Genomic DNA, 15,570 nt, shown 5'->3' on the forward strand with positions numbered 1-15,570 from the left:
CATGACTGCAGGGGCTCACCGTCACCACGTTTCTTTCATCATCGGCACAGTTGCTGTTCGGCGCCTTGTATGCCGCGCATTCTGGGTTTGGCAGTGTTCCTTCCGACCTCGGAACGAATAGGAACGGTACGGAATGTCACCTTGGATGCGTCCCAAGGTTGGCCGCTCGCGTGATAGCACAGAGTTGCGGCTTATCTACGCTTCCATCTATCATCGCGTCTCTGGATGTCATGTGAGCGTATGAGCAAGGTAGTATAAGCACGCGCTACCAATGCATGCCGTTTCATGTGATGTCATCATGGGCACTATCGACACCTGAAACAATACTGTAAAGCATTCTTTTGCTTTGTCTATTCGCGTACGCCAATCCCTAGCTTCATGGCTCATTGTACAGGGTATGCGCGCCTTCTTTTTCGGCTTGTGTGGTTTGCTTCTTACTACCTTCTACCGAAAGCCACACGTAGTTGTCGATCTGTGAGATCATCACATATGTATCCAATTCCATACTCAGGCGATGTGCTGGCAGCAAAAAGCTTTGCGACGAGAACAATACTTTTCTAATCTAGAGTATATCTAATGCCGACATGATCGTGTATGACGTGACCCGAATTATGACAGCCTCCGGTACACCAGCGCTGGCGTTAATACATGTACTGAATGAAAACCACGATACTAAACATAGGAGAAACGAAGACAGACAGTGTCCAACTGACAAAACAGAGAATTACCAACCAACAAATTCAATCAAATGTAACGCATCCTCTTAGCAACCCCCAAGCAGACAGCAACGAAAAGGACAATAACACCAATAATGCCAAAGAACCATCCGAGGCTGCCATCCTGACCAGGAACCTTGACGTTCATACCAAACAAACCACAAATCAAGTTGAGCGGAACGAGAATCGTAGCGATGACCGTAACCTTCTGAAGCGTAGCGTTGCTGTCGTTGCCTTGAATGACTTGATCAACCGAGATTTGCGCAAGGTAGTTGGAGTGTGCGCGGCTGAGCATCTTCTCGAAATGAGCCAAGTTGGACATCATAGTGACGACGTGATCCTGGATATCGCTGAGGTACATGCCCACGTCACCCCGAGGAGCAACGCTGTACGACTCGTTGCAACGCTTGGCGAAGCCCTTGATGACATCTGCCTTGCCGCCCAAGAGACGCAGAAGCTGCATGACGCGCTTACGGCAGTCGCCGATCGATCGAAGAATGGCGCGAGAATCTTCAATGCGCGCAGTGAAGACCTGATCCTCAATCGCATCTGCCTCATCTTCGATGCCCCGAATGACAGGTGCAAAGCTGTCGACAATGTCGTCGATGAGGGCGTAGCAGATCCAGTCAGCGTTGAGGTTGATGTAGTCGCGAAGACGGCTGATACGCTTGCGCACAGAAAACGTGTGTGGGCTCTCGCAGAAAGTGAAAGTTAGGATGCCCTCCTTGAACACGACAGCATAGAAGTTGACAGGCTCCAAGTATTCCTCCGATTCCTTGTCGGCTTGGAAGAAGGAACGGAAAGAGACAAAGTAGTATTGATGGAACAGCTCCACCTTTTCGCGCGGCTCCTGGACGCAGATATCCTCACGGGTAAGAGGGTGCACGCCAAAAGCCTTGGAGATGGCGAAGACTTCCTCTTCTGTAGGGTTGACCATGTCGAGCCACCAGACGCCGCCGTCTGATGGGGTGTCAAACAGATCGCGGAAGCGTTCGCCGGGCATAAGCAGGCCGCCCAGTTCGGCAGCATGGATCGTGTCGTCCAACTCAGACGAGAAGAACGTCCAGCGGTTGAGCTTCACTTCTGGCGCCGGCTTCTCCGCGAATACGTGTGACAGACCTTCCTCGGCGAGCTTCTCTTGAATCGCAGGGTCCGCGTTCTTAAGGCTCAAAGCGTCGCTGTCTGTCTTGGGTGTTCCTGACTGGCTGGACTTGGGGCGGAGATCGGAGAAGACCTTGGGCTTTGTGGAAAGGTTGGAAGCGGTGCTCGCCTTGTGACGCAGAGGCTGGCCGATGGGCGTCTTCTCTTGAGCCTCTGCGACAAACTCCTCCAACTCTTCGTAGTCGAACCTGGTAGTCTTGCCAGTATCCTCGGCCACAGGGAAGCACACATCCTCCTCGGCTGAGCTGTGTGCAGATGCAACTTCAACGTTGTGCAGCTCATCAGGACGCTCGTCGCTGATTGTCGGACGGCGTGCAGTGCCGCGAGAAAGCGTCCTGTTCAACCCCAGCTCGAGCTCGGAACCAGCATGGCTCTGGAGGGTGTTGGCACGGTCGCGACGCCTAGGGCCGGCGAATGCGTCGACAGAGTTGGGAGGAGAGACGGAGCGCGAAGTGGTCGACGAAGCCCTGCTCCTAGTCAGGCGCTCGACTGCCGGGTCGCGCGGGCGCCTGAATGTCTCTCGACGGGCCTGTGGGCTGTGCGCCAGAGAACCGCGGCGGATGTAGGCATCGGGAGCCAAGTGTTGGTCATCGTCTACGACGGCGCTTTCGAAATCGCGCCGAGTGATGTCTGCCTCGAGGGCCTCGTTGACTTGGAGGAGTATATTGGGTCGGTCTTGGCCCTGGACGCTTGCGAAAGTTGGTCGGCGCGACCTAGGGGGTGAGGTGGCATCGGCTCGTGGGAGCGATACGGGCTGGTGGCGGTGGTCGTCGAGGTCAGACACCGGGGTGCTGAACCTCGTCTGGTTCTCGGATCTCGGAGTGTCAGTCATATTGGCGACTCAGGCGGCGATGAGTAGGACTCCGAATCAGATGTCGTATGCTTTGGTTAAGCCAGGTTGTTGGTGGATTCAGCGACTTCTTGCAGCGCAAGAACCACAGAAGCGGGCGAGTCGCTTGTGAGCGCTCACCTCTAGGGCGCGCTCAACTTGACGATGGCTTCGCGTAGGGTGGTCCCCTACACTAAGCCGATGGGAGACAGAGTCCAGTAGCCAGACTTCCACACCCTGTGGGAATAGGAAGAAATGTAGAGACGGTGATGCAGTAGCGAATGAATGTGTTTGCTGTTAGGGCGAGTTATGGTGGCTTGTGGTCGCCGCCGTATACCCAGGCCTTTGTGCCGAGCAAGGGGCGGATGAAGGAAAGCTTGTCGAGGTAGAGTCCCGCCAACTTGGTGGTTTGTATGTATATGGACGCCGTAGCGTCAGAAGGTGCGGTGTAAGGGGACGGTTGCAAAAACAAAGACCCCTTGAGCGATCAGTCGCGGTGGTGGATGGCGGTCCACGGAGATAAGAGCCGGAGAGGTGGAGGGTGCGCGATCGCGACTGCTGGCAGTTGGTATCGTGAGGCGGTTGGAAGTCGATGGGAAGTGCGGTGGGTGGAAGTCCAGGGGACGGTGGGAGTGTTGTTGAAGGGACGGTGCGGGACTCAAATACCGCGATTGAGCGATGGGTCAAGGAAAAAGCTTGTGCAGCGACGGAACCTACTGGCCCGCTCTGATTGGGCAGGCGCGCTCAGAGAACGACAAACGGTCATGCATGTGACTGATCGAGAACTCGGCCGCTGTGGAGAGAGCGAGTGAAAGTGGTGCCGCACATTCCGCGGCCTAACTGACCAAGGTTCTTGTCGCACCTGGATGGCGAACCAGGTACCAAATGCTGTTGTTGCGTCAGTGTTGGGCGTAAATCAAGAGGCGCCGTTAGTGAAGGCTAGTGCGGCTGCGGACCCCTGCCTTCGAGATGTCCCGGCTCGTGGTAATGCCACCTCTCCGAGACAGTTAGGCCCGTTAGACGTTCAGTAGAGTTCCAAGTGACATCCGTTCCCGATCTTCACCAACCTAGCCTTCAAATACAACGATCACGACTCGGCCATCCAGCATACCCCATCACCATGGCCGACCAGCTTCTGGAGCAGGTGCGCGACGCGGTCGAGGGCCAGATTGTATGCGACAGCGACGCCGCTACCTGACTTGATGCATGTGCTAACACGACCAGGACTTTGAGGGTCAGCGGCTTGCAGAGATGCTGAGCACTGTCCTGCTTGGTGCGGCTGGTGTATGTGTCCCTCGCCCGCCTGATACACTTCAACAAGCTGACAACACAGATCATCGCATTCATCGTTGGCTTCCTGCAGCAAGACATTCGAATGGCACTCTACATTGGCCTCGCCGGCTCCGCGCTCACATTCCTCGTTGTCGTACCCCCGTGGCCTTTCTACAACAAGAACCCCGAGGACTGGCTCCCGCCGCACAACGCGACATCACAGTACAACATCGACGTAGACGGGCAGAAAGTCGGATAGTCGCGCTGGTACACGGAAGGGGGTCGCATGGTCAGAACACTTCACGATCGTAATGGAATCTGATTCGACGATGATGACCGCCTACGCTGCTACTTCTCCATGCTCTCATAGCCCTTTTGTGAAGGCCCTACTAACGCCGGACGTCCGAATGAAACCAAGACCCATGTTTGTCCCTGCTGAAACCAATCTCTCCACGGCATTGCGAGCGTCTATCGGCCGTACTTTTGGAACTCCCAGTCTCGGTTATCTAACGGGCAGACTTGTCTGGTCTTGAGCCATCGTGAAATGCAGTGGAAGTGGAAGGCGTGCTGTCATATGTTAGTGCGGGTCAGTGTAGTGTCATGAGAGAGCGTACGTTGCAGATGCCCCAGGCGACTGTGCATTCTTCGCTGGTGGCGGAGGCTTGGTTGGCCTGACACTCGATGCAGAGGTCCATGATGTGGTTACGGCAAATGGCGCAGTTGTCGACGACGATATCCCAAGCCCACAGAGCAACCGCGTTCCACTGCGTCATGTTAGCTTCAATCTCTATGTCCTGCCCTCTGTCGTGTGATGCCGACCTTCTTGACCTCGAAACGTTTCTTGTCGCCCTCTGCAGCACTGGCCTTGCCGGTCTTGGTCTTCGCCGGGGGCGCGTCTGCCATGTCGACATCCGCCATGATTATGTGATGTATCGGGGTGGTGGGGTGCGCGGGGAGTTGGTTGGAGTGGAAGCTGCTGGGGTTGACGCAGCGCGGTGGTAGGCGGTGTACGGGCGGTTGCAGTTGAAAGGGAACAACGTGCAGCTCGCGGGATTATATGGCGGTGGCGAAGTTTTGCTGCAGCGCTGCCAGTGTGTTTGTAGGTGAAGGCGCAGTGTGCAGGCGTCAGGCTCCAGCTACGAGCTCCCGAATGCCAAGGCCAGGCCCTGTGTACCAACCTTGGGACGAGGTGCCAGGTGAAAGGGAATGCACATTCTTTCGCTAAGCGTCCAAATACCCTCCGGACGAGCAAACGCCATAATGCCACCGCTCCTCGCGATTCAAAGACGGGCGCCCGACAGCCTCCCGCTTCCATCATACCCAACCCGACCTCTCAGCCCTACGCCGCCGCAACCGTCAGTGCGCCTTGCCGAGATCAGCCTCGTTGGATCACAGCCACCTCCGCGCCGTTCACCGTCGATGCGACCGACTCTGCTCACAACACCCTCACTCTTCGCCCTATCTCACCCAACGGCGCGTGCCTATCTATACCCCGCGAATCTGGATATGATCACTTCAACATCTAACCCTTGCACATTCCCACCTTATCAGACAAAGACACAGACCGCGTCATCGCGCATCCAACCCACTACCTCATCACGAACCAAGAGCGTCCGCCTGCGCCCTACCAGATAACCCACCCCCATCACAATACAACAACTCCACAGACAACGCTTCACATGTCGACAGTACAGACGACGGCCTCTCCACGCGCTCCCCGGGGCAAGCCGCAGAGCCCAGCTCAGGCAGCGCATGCCAACGCCGGCCGGCAGTCGCAACGCAAACCGCGAGGCAACCGCGCACACAATGGCTACAGCCAGAACCAACACAATGCAGCAGGAGCGTCCCCGAGCAAGGTGCCTGCTGAGCTCGCCCACGCGGAAGGCGCGTCCCACTCAGGTGAGGACGCGCACATGCCCTCTGGACCGCGCAACATGAGGAAGCCCAACCAGTCCCATCCCTCCATCGACCGCGTCTTCTCTCCTCCTGAATCAGAGCCTGTTCCGATCAATCCGTCTGCTACCCCGGCTAAGATCCAGGCCGCCTATGCCGGCCCGACCTTCCATGCTTCTCCGGCTCCTTCTGCTCTGCCTATACCCAAGTTTCTTTCTCGTTCTGTGCCGGCCAAGACACGTGCTGGTCCACCAACACCCCCGCCCGAAGATAGTTCCGATTCTGCTTCTCCAAGTCCTTCTGCTTCTCCTTCCCGCGCCCCGGTGGCCGTTCCTCCTCGTAATGAACAATCTCCATTGGACCTGCTTTTCAAGGCGGATGCAGCTGAGAGAGCCAAGGGCAACCATGGACGCCCAGCCTCCCACGGACCTTTCAACCCAATGGATACTTCCAGGCCACAGCACTTGAAGCATGATTCGTCACACTCGATGAATGGCGTCTTTCCCATAGAGCTTGACGGGGAAAGCAAGCACGCACACATGTCTCCTCCACCAGCAGCCTCGCCCGCCTCGCATCGCTCCGTTACAGATCCCACCAAGATTCCACAGCTTAAGGATATGCAACAGCAGGGCAACGGCAATGATGTTATGAACGACCTACTGAACCGTCTCTCAATGTCACAGAAGAAGCCCTCTGCAACACCGCCTCGACCGGATGCGCAGGGCTCACAAGGATTCATGATAGGCCACACACCATCGCCTTTCCATGATGGTCGACCTCCCCAAAATCCCTCTGGACCCACCACACCGCAGGCACCACCGCCGAACCAAGACTCCGACTTTTTCTATGGCAACCGTAACCTTTCTCCCTTGTTCAAAGCCGCAAAGGGCGATTCTGCAAAGAAACGCAACTCAGGTCTTCGTACCGAGATCTCGGCTGAGTCTCCTATGGTCGGACCGGGCAACTTCCAGAGCTTTCCTTCTGTTCCTCCCACTCAGATGATGGACCCCAACGCCTTTTCCCGAGATCAGCCAAGCAACGGCAACGGAGGCTTTGCCAACGGGCCCCGACCATCAGCACCCCATGTACAATCGTATCAACAAAGTCCAAACAACCGCAGGAAGACGCCTGGTCGGCAGCCACACCAGCCACAACAGCCTCGCCCCGACACTTATCAGAAACGAGGCAATATGGGTGGGACTGGAAATACGGCGGCCAATGCTCCACCAGCATCTGCTCCGAAGGCCCCTACCAGCATGATGTCCTTTGTACCTTCATCAGTCGCTGCTAAACAACGCAAGACCTCAGCCCCCGCTGCCACTGCTGGTGCCTCACCCATGAAAACCGCCACCCCTTCCAATACGTTGTCTCTGGAGCAGGATCTCAAACGCTTGCTCAACCTCAGCCCGGCTGGCGAGTCCAGCGTCAGGTAGTCGTTGTTTCTACGAGACCTGCCATGTTTGGGCATGGTTTGGGCTCACTACATTCGCTTGTTTATATGGATTTTCTATTTGTTCCATGTTTATGGTTCATGATTGTATTGTCACTTCATTTGGAGTTTATGGCGTTATCAATGGCTGGTGGCCATCTTTCTCGTGGAAGTAGTGAGCATTGACGGGCATGTCGTCTCCGGTTCTTTGGTCCAGCGCAAGCGTTTCTTTTGTCACTGTTCATGAATGGATGCATGGACATGGGATTTGAAGAGCTGGAAATCAGGCGTTTTCTTGCACCATGTTTCATGTTCTGGTGCATAGGCACTTTAGGGAATGTCTCGACTGGCTATGAGAAGTGAGCTTCCTCCGACAATTCTCTGCTGTCCATGATCTGGATCCAGGCACGACTCAACTCGACTATCACTACATCACCACAAACCACAAGTAAAAATCAAGAAAAAAATATAAGGGCATGATGCTCGGCTTCGGTGTCTCCCTCGGGAGGCACGAAGTTTTCATGTCCAAACAAGGTTTCCGTTCGGCACGACTTCGTGATGGTGAGCTGCTTCCCTATATTGTTTCTTCGTTTGACTTTGATTTCCACGTCATCTGTTCCGTCTGCAAGAGAAGTATATGACCCAGACAAGAGCATGGGGTGGCATACTAACTGCTGGGCGAGCGAGGGTTCTCCCTGCCTTCGGCTCATCACGGGAGTGAACTCTCACTTTCACCATCTCATGTCACTAGCGGCACGTGCCAGTGCTGCTTGGCACTTGTCGCGATCTACCCTGAGTGAGCACCTCCAGTGGGCGCAGGTTCATTTTCCAGTTGTCTTCTCGCGCCTGTTTACGCACCACCAATTACACCCCCGCTCGATCGCTTTAATTCTTCTTTGCAGGCAATCACGCGACCTTTGCAACACTCACCCGACCTTACGTACTAACACAAAATCGAATTGTCGTAACTGTCAACTGCCGCAACTGGTCAGGATGAAGAGTCTTCGGAGCAAAGGTAGGCTCTTATTCTCTCCCATAGGCAGCGTTGAGCCCGGGATGGATTCACTCTCGCTCCACAACCGCAAAAGCTCTAGCGTTAACATATAGATAGCGTCGCACTTCTTCAGAGATAGCCCAAGTCGTGATGAGAAGACCGCTATCGCCGACAGTTCGGACATCGACTTTGACGCCGGGATTCAGGACGTGGATATGCGGAAAAAGCGTAAGTCACTGCTTCGCATGTAGGTGGAGACACACTAAAAACATGTGCAGCATCGCGATTCTTTGGACGCAAGAACGACAAGCTAAACAAGCCACTGCCTACTCTGCCTTCCAATCCCAACCCGTCCACGCCACTTTCCCCAGTCGCTACGCGTGTCACCCTAGGACAGCAAGGCGATAGCTTTGAAAACCTACCCGACTACGAGGATTTGGAAGAGGAAGAGTATCAAACAAGCTCACCGGCACTTCCGCCAGCTTCGCGCAGCCTCTCCGCCACTCCAGAGCACAAACACGCTCGCGGTGGAGAGCCGGTTAGATCAAAGTCACGCCCCAACTTCGCATTACTTAGAGAAAAAGGCATGTTTTCCGCTATTCATGCAAATGTCAACACAATGTTGACTCTTCTAGGCTCTCGTCTCTTCGGCGGCAGCAAGAACAACGACTCCACGCAGTCACCAACGCCTCCGCCTGTTCCACAGATACCTACTAGCGTTCCTCTCCCCAAAGCACGCCTTCCTGGCCTCACATCACTGTCAACAGCACGCACATCGCGCGCGTCTCTCGTCAAGACTCAAAACCGCAGCGTCTCAATCTCCCGTCCTCAGCTCATGGCACAACTCTGCAGTCCACCCATCCCAGAAAACCACGTCACGGTCCCCTTCGAAAAGCGTCCCGGACCACCACCTCCGCGCCCTCCCCGTCCTGATAGTCTCGATGAGGAGACTCTAGCCTTCATGCGCGAAAGCGGTACACGTATGGTCCTCCCCTCCAGCAACCGCGGCAGCACCAGTACAGCGACGGCCTCGACACCCCGCAGCCAAGCTAGTTCCATCGAAGCGCGTCTCGGGTTTCCTTCTGGTCACGGTACTCCTCGTACCTGCTCCATTGAGTCTCCTCTCGCAGCGCGCTTCACACCCGATCCCAACCAGGCCCTCCCTGTTCGTGACAGCAGTGGCGATCTGGTGTTAAGCCGCTTCAGCGAGTATGTTCGTTACCAGCAACAGCGTAGCCATGCGGTCGATGGTGTTGATGCTGAGGATAGGGAGGTTGGTCCTATTGAGATGTGGGATCCTACTAAAGAGGGTGATTGGACGCTGGAGAAGCGGATTAGTCAGGGTAGGGATGGGAGGCCGGGTGGTATGCTGTTTCGCGATAGGTGGGGTGGGTTTCATTTTGTGGCTGATATCTAAGTTCTGCGTGGATGTCAGTGGGATGCGTGTCGTTGTTTCGATATGAAAAGTTTGTAGCTCTTGCTTTGCGCTGAGGGAAAGACGGGTAGTTGTGTTGCATCTTGGATGCATACATTAGCTAGTTATTAGGCGAGTGATATTGATGCCCAGCACTGATCCATCACTTGGAACCATGCAGTCGCGACTCTGAAGTTGAGGTTCCAGCACGTGGCGCACCTTCCGTTATCGTCTCTCACCTTGAGGCCCGTCCCCACACGTCACCCACCGTACGCGTTAGCGGCTCCGATACTTAAATCTTTATCGCGACCTACTCTCTCTCTCTCTCTCTCTCTCTCTCTTCTTCAAACGCCAATTTGACCTCACTCTCACACACTTCGTCTTCCACTTACCTTCACTCTCAACAACTTCAACAATCCACCGTTTCGCATACGGTCACCATGTCAGATCGACCATTCCGCTTCCTCGATCTCCCGGCTGAGCTACGCTGTATGGTCTATGAAGCCATCGACGTAGCGACAAGGAAAGAAAAATGGAACCCCACGACAAGATACGACCCCGGCAACCTCCTCATCAAACAAGGTGACGGTAAGATCTAGCTGTAAAAAGTACACATGAGACATGTACTGACTACATACCTTTTCTTTGCAGACCCTTCGAAAGGCAACGGTAAAATAGTCATGTACCGACGCGTTCTGCCAATGTCAATCCTGGCAACCTGCCGCCTCGTCCATCAAGAAGCTGCACCTATCATTGCTCAGAAACTCCAGATAATGTTGGGGGAGCCAGTACGATTTCGCTTGGACTGGACAGGGGCCAATTGTGTTGAGCACTACTTGGATCTCTGCCTCTTCACTTCACCTGAAGATGCGCGCGCTGGTGCTAGATCTTCCAACGCCAAGTGGCAATTCGTCTACACTTGCAGCTCGTACCTCGCGGAAATCGCTCGCTTACGCCCAGCCGATACTTCTTCTGTTGATGTCGAAGTCACCATTGCGACATCCGACCTGGATTATCACAGCATGGGGTGGAGTCGGGCTCGCACCCGTGATTGTTTCGTGGGTCTGTGCCAGGAATTCGGTATTCGCCCTAATTATGGGCATCGGCGGGTTGCAGATCATCGCGTCAGTCGTCGCATCGATGCTATAATCAGCCCACAACCGAACAAAGGTTTCCGCTTAGACAACTGGAGGACTGCCGATTACGTAGTTCACGATCTGTCTAAGAGCGAATGGGAAGAGCACGTGCAGATGTTGAATGAACTCTGATTCGGTGCGTACAAGGGTCAGGAATTTAGGGAGATGATAGGAAAGCTCGTCATGGATGCAAGTCTAATACCGTTGCACGCAGGGGACATCGGTTTGATAATACGACAAGAGAGAACAAAAGCAAGCATGTGAAAGATTTGAAAGTCAAATTGAGAAAGCAGGGGTCATTTCAAAAGTTAACACAAAAGTGATATGAACTGTGGTTTGGAATTTCAATGACAAAAGCATTACTGAAGGTGATATCTCTACTCCAACAGGAGCACACATCATTGTCTGTCGCTCTGTACAGTGCTTGCTTACTTATGAGATTAATCTGGAACTGTCAACCGTGAGTTCGGACTGGTCATCGTAGCTTCTGACGAGAGTACTACATAACATGTCTCTCATGCTCATCGCCCATCTATAGTGAATCTCCAAGACATCCACACTCAATTAGTCAAGCTCACATCGCGCACCAAGATATCCTCGTCCTTCTGATACGGAATACCCGCCTTCTCCCTCGCCATATCGTTGATCCATCGGCCGTCAGGCGCGACATGTTCCCCTTTGGACAGCTCATCGGCCAGGTAAAGCCAAGCCAGCGCGTTGCCCACCGTGCTAACCTCGTCGCTAACGTGCTTACTCGCATACTCCGACATAGTCGAGTGAAGTTCCGAATCAGTAAAGAGATCAAACAAGTGCTTGGCAACAGCGTCGTGATCACCAGGCTTGACCAGGAAGCCGGACTTTCCATCCCGAACCTGCAAAGGGATACCACCAGCGAGAGTAGCGATGATAGGTGTGCCCTTGTGGAGCGCTTCGCTGACCTTAACCTCGAAGCCTTCGCGGGTGGAGAGCTGGAGGGCGACATGAGCGCAGGACATGAGTGCGTTGAGCATCTGGTCGGATGGTCCGATACGCATGATGATGACGTCGTCCTTGAACTCGTTGAACTCCCCGTTGAGAGCGGTCTCGGTTTCTTTGAAGATGCGTGTAGCATCTGGATCGTCGACGGCACCGTGGCCAGCTATGACGAGCTGGGGGATGTCTACAAGGGGCGTATCTTTCATGTACACTTTGCGCAAGAGTGCGTATGATGCGAGTACATCTGGGATGCCCTTCGCTGGGTCGAAGCGAGCGATTTGGACGATGTATTTGCGATCCGGATGAGCGAGCTGACGCATACCAGCTGAAAAGCACTGGACCTTGAGCTCGTGGATGTAATACTGCTCGTCCCAGGGGTGCATGTGCTTGTTCAGGCCATCTAGCCAGTCAGTAGTGGCAGGCAGGTACCCGACTTTCTCTGGGGTTACAACCTCGGGCACGAATGCTCGCACGGGATGGCTGACGAAGACATCACAATCTTTGACGTGGTTCCAGATCCAGTTCCATACCTCGGAGGTAGCGGTACCTGCTTCGTCAGCGAGGTCAGCTCGGACCTGGATGTGGCTGCGAAAAATGACTGGGCGACTAGAGGATAGAGTTAGTATGAAGAGATATCCTGGATGAGCTCGTAAGCAATTCGGGAGTACGTACCTGGAGTCTCGCTCCTTCGCAATCTTGACAAGGCTCGGCATCTGAGGATCATCGACAATAATCACATCGGCACCACCCTTCTCGCGAGATGAGAGCGGGCCGCCGTGCTCGACCCAACGACACTTATCAGCCTCTTCGATGACCCAGTCATCAAGATCGGCCATTTTTTCCTCGGTCAAACGCTCACCCGCTGTGGCGACACCCTGAAGAATATTATGGTTGTCTTTGGTGATCCTGAAGATGTTGGTCTTGCCGTATGGAACGTACCATTTGCAGTCGACACCGAGAAGAGCCAGATATCTCATCAGAGCGTGCCTCATGAGAGCGACACCTCCGCCTTGTGCTGTGCTGTTGAAGAAGGCAATCTTGGTCCTTCTCTTCTTGAGCGAATTGGCGTAATGCATCGTTGCAGCCCCTGTAGTGTCCATCCTGACAGTAGCATCGTAGCTTTCGCGCTCGGCGATGTGCACGTGGTTGTCGAGGTCAACCAAAACCTGACGACGATGACCCATCTGAACGGGTAACTCACCCTTGACGTTGAATTGCTTCACTGTCTTTCTCGCCATGCGTTCGGCTTCTTGATCTAGGGGTATCGATGGCTCTTCCTTGTCTTTGGCGTCGGCCGGAAAGATGAATGGTATGATGTCTAGTTCAGTCCATAGGCGTACGGCCAGGTGTGGACTCAAGGTAGCCAGTTGCGTGGTCAGAGTAGCACCCATGGGCTTGGAAAGGTTCTCCTCGCGGTAGTCGTTGAGAAATCCGATGAAGGCTTTTGACAGAGCTTCGGAAACATCTCCTACAGACATGGGTGTGGAGACTCCTGATCCAACTCGCGATGATTCGTTCGATGAGTTGCCCTCGCCTGCGTCTCCGGATAGCTCCAGAGATTTGCTCTCGCAGTTAATGGTATAGGTTCCATCATGCAACGCAATGCAGTAGCGAAATTCGCCATCGTCAGACTGAGCGACAGCAAGACCTGCGTAAAGGGGCTGCCATGTCCACATGTTAATCAAAAGGGTTGCAATTAAAGAATGGTAGCACTGACCTCGACAGCAGCCTCAAGGGTACCCTTCTGTTCCTTGAGTTTGTAGAGTGAATCCGAGGACTTGAACGCCCTGATGCTGATCTGACGTCGCTCGGCAGTCGGTAGACGTCCGTAAGTGGGCCGCTGCTCGGCAATCTCATCACCGTGTAGCGACATGATGAACACTAGTGTGGGAGGGCGTCTGAACAGAACGGAAGATGATAGTTGAGGTAGTGATTAGTTAATTGATAGCAAATAGCAATCAATAGTGATGTATGGGGAGGAGGAATGTCGATTTGTATTGGAAAGAAGCAGGCAGGCAGCTTTTATGGCGAGCATGGGGGCTTCACAATGCAGTAGGCGGTGATTGCCACAGCCATTGAAGCTTTCATGGCGATTGCATGCATGCTAAGCGCATCATGAACATCACACCGGGTATAAGTGGCGATTGATGGCGGCCAGTGAGTGACAGGCGCGCATTGAAGGAACGCATGGCGTTGGCCGTTGAAAGCGGTGACTGGGAAGGCGGAAGATCACAAGGCGTGTTAGGCGTGGCAGCCAGCAGGCAAAGGGAAATACACGGGAGAATGGCGTGATACGACGATAGTCCTGGTTGCGGGACGAGATCTGGTGAGGTGAGCATTCCGCACGAGATGGCTTACGCGACAGCGCTAGGGACTTCCCACGCGTCGTAACTACGAATGGAAGGGCTAGCAGCTACGGTTTCGTCGGGTAGCCATGACACAATGGCCACAACGACGAGGAGGACCGTGATGCTGGATCTGCCGTGTTGTTCTCGATGCAGTGGGTGAGTGCGTCGTTTGACATGAACGAGTTTTCTGTGGCTGTCTGGGGCGAATCAGACATGGTACCACCGGCAGCGCGGGGGTGGTAGAGTGGCCCCGTGCCATGGGTATAATTCAGCCGCCAAACGCGTCGTGTAGTCGTGTAACCATCGTGATTATCTGTGAAACCAGCGCTGATCGTAAACCAGAAATGGGGGACGGCGTTGTTCAGTGTGAACAGGTGGTGCTGCGGGCAGAAGGAGGAATGCAGCATTGAAGACGAAAACTAGTCTCGGGCTCTAACAAGTTGCATGACTCTGGAAGCCACAAAAACACCGAACGATGTATGCAGAGTCGATCTTCCGAGGACACTTGTAATGAAATAGATGCATAATTGGCTGGAACACATCGTGATGCTCATGCCACGATCACTAGCCCGTATGCGCATGCAACACTTTTTCCGTGTAGTTCAATTACTCAAACGCTGCCGCTAGGTGGACTAGGCCTGATAGTCCCGCTATCGCTGAACAAAGAAGAAAGCATCGTGGGGGTGGCAAGTCATTGTGTGGACAAGGCCGCCTGAGTGTACGAATGTGAGTGCTGATGTAAGGTGGGAAAGAAAAGCGATCGCGGCCGAAAGAGGACAAACACGTGCGATATGCAGCTTGGCTCGATGCAGTGTAGCGCGGCGGGAACGGCAGCACTAGCGCGAGCAAGCACAAGGGTCCGGCTGGATGGGGTGGAGCGGAGCGAGCGACGCGGATGGGAGAAGGGATGCTGGGGAGAGTCTTGGGCGGAGGCATGCAAGTTTGGGGGTGGAAAAGAGAGTATCATGGATGCACATGCCGATGTCGACGTCTTGGGAACAGCTAGTCGTAGCGGAACTGGTGCCATGTCGGCGCAAGCGCTCCAGATGGCCATGTTTCCCGCCTGCCGGATTTGAAACGCCTCTTCCTCCGTGCAAGCCAAGCAAAAGCACCAACCACGGCGACCCACCCATCTTGCGCTCAAACCTCAGCGATCTCACAGCCACGACACCATCTCACCCGTTTGCATCCCTATCTGCCCCCATCCACCGTTTATCCATCCGACACCCGTCGCGCCCACCAGAGGGCCGGCCCCGTAGACGTGTACCAGCCCAGATAGCTCGTGCCAGCTGTGCGCCCACAGCCTTGCGACCGCCAGGCTCCCACCCGACGTCGTCGCATACCGCGCCCTATTGCTCGCTTCTCAATAGCGCACAACGCGAAGCAGACGGCCAGCCCATCTT

General features: G+C 54.5%; 6 protein-coding genes across 6 annotated transcripts; 3 read left to right on the forward strand and 3 right to left on the reverse strand.

Annotated features, from left to right (window-relative positions):
* Nucleotides 1-744: 744 nt before the first annotated feature.
* On the reverse strand, nucleotides 745-2,709 carry J4E84_003380 (uncharacterized protein; the record flags this gene model as incomplete). Its single annotated transcript, XM_049385992.1, has 1 exon — nucleotides 745-2,709. The coding sequence occupies one exon, from the start codon at nucleotides 2,707-2,709 to the stop codon at nucleotides 745-747; it is 1,965 nt and encodes a 654-aa protein (XP_049245841.1).
* Nucleotides 2,710-3,826: 1,117 nt separating this feature from the next.
* On the forward strand, nucleotides 3,827-4,237 carry J4E84_003381 (uncharacterized protein; the record flags this gene model as incomplete). Its single annotated transcript, XM_049385993.1, has 3 exons — nucleotides 3,827-3,877; nucleotides 3,931-3,990; nucleotides 4,040-4,237. 3 exons carry the CDS (start codon nucleotides 3,827-3,829, stop codon nucleotides 4,235-4,237), a joined length of 309 nt encoding a protein of 102 aa, XP_049245842.1.
* Nucleotides 4,238-4,446: 209 nt separating this feature from the next.
* Nucleotides 4,447-4,896, reverse strand: ROC1A (RING-box protein 1A; the record flags this gene model as incomplete). The annotated part of the gene is made up of 3 exons (XM_049385994.1): nucleotides 4,447-4,545; nucleotides 4,593-4,742; nucleotides 4,798-4,896. The coding sequence occupies 3 exons, from the start codon at nucleotides 4,894-4,896 to the stop codon at nucleotides 4,447-4,449; spliced, it is 348 nt and encodes a 115-aa protein (XP_049245843.1).
* A 761-nt stretch (nucleotides 4,897-5,657) lies between these two features.
* On the forward strand, nucleotides 5,658-7,304 carry J4E84_003383 (uncharacterized protein; the record flags this gene model as incomplete). Its single annotated transcript, XM_049385995.1, has 1 exon — nucleotides 5,658-7,304. One exon carries the CDS (start codon nucleotides 5,658-5,660, stop codon nucleotides 7,302-7,304), a length of 1,647 nt encoding a protein of 548 aa, XP_049245844.1.
* A 989-nt stretch (nucleotides 7,305-8,293) lies between these two features.
* On the forward strand, nucleotides 8,294-9,711 carry J4E84_003384 (uncharacterized protein; the record flags this gene model as incomplete). The annotated part of the gene is made up of 3 exons (XM_049385996.1): nucleotides 8,294-8,315; nucleotides 8,412-8,522; nucleotides 8,573-9,711. The coding sequence occupies 3 exons, from the start codon at nucleotides 8,294-8,296 to the stop codon at nucleotides 9,709-9,711; spliced, it is 1,272 nt and encodes a 423-aa protein (XP_049245845.1).
* Nucleotides 9,712-11,404: 1,693 nt separating this feature from the next.
* On the reverse strand, nucleotides 11,405-13,692 carry J4E84_003385 (uncharacterized protein; the record flags this gene model as incomplete). Its single annotated transcript, XM_049385997.1, has 3 exons — nucleotides 11,405-12,425; nucleotides 12,492-13,480; nucleotides 13,537-13,692. 3 exons carry the CDS (start codon nucleotides 13,690-13,692, stop codon nucleotides 11,405-11,407), a joined length of 2,166 nt encoding a protein of 721 aa, XP_049245846.1.
* Between the last annotated feature and the right edge of the window lie 1,878 nt (nucleotides 13,693-15,570).

Source organism: Alternaria hordeiaustralica (genome assembly GCF_023758085.1).
Source record: "Alternaria hordeiaustralica strain BMP 2776 chromosome Unknown scaffold_5, whole genome shotgun sequence".
In the NCBI taxonomy this organism is placed as follows: Eukaryota; Fungi; Ascomycota; class Dothideomycetes; order Pleosporales; family Pleosporaceae; genus Alternaria; species Alternaria hordeiaustralica.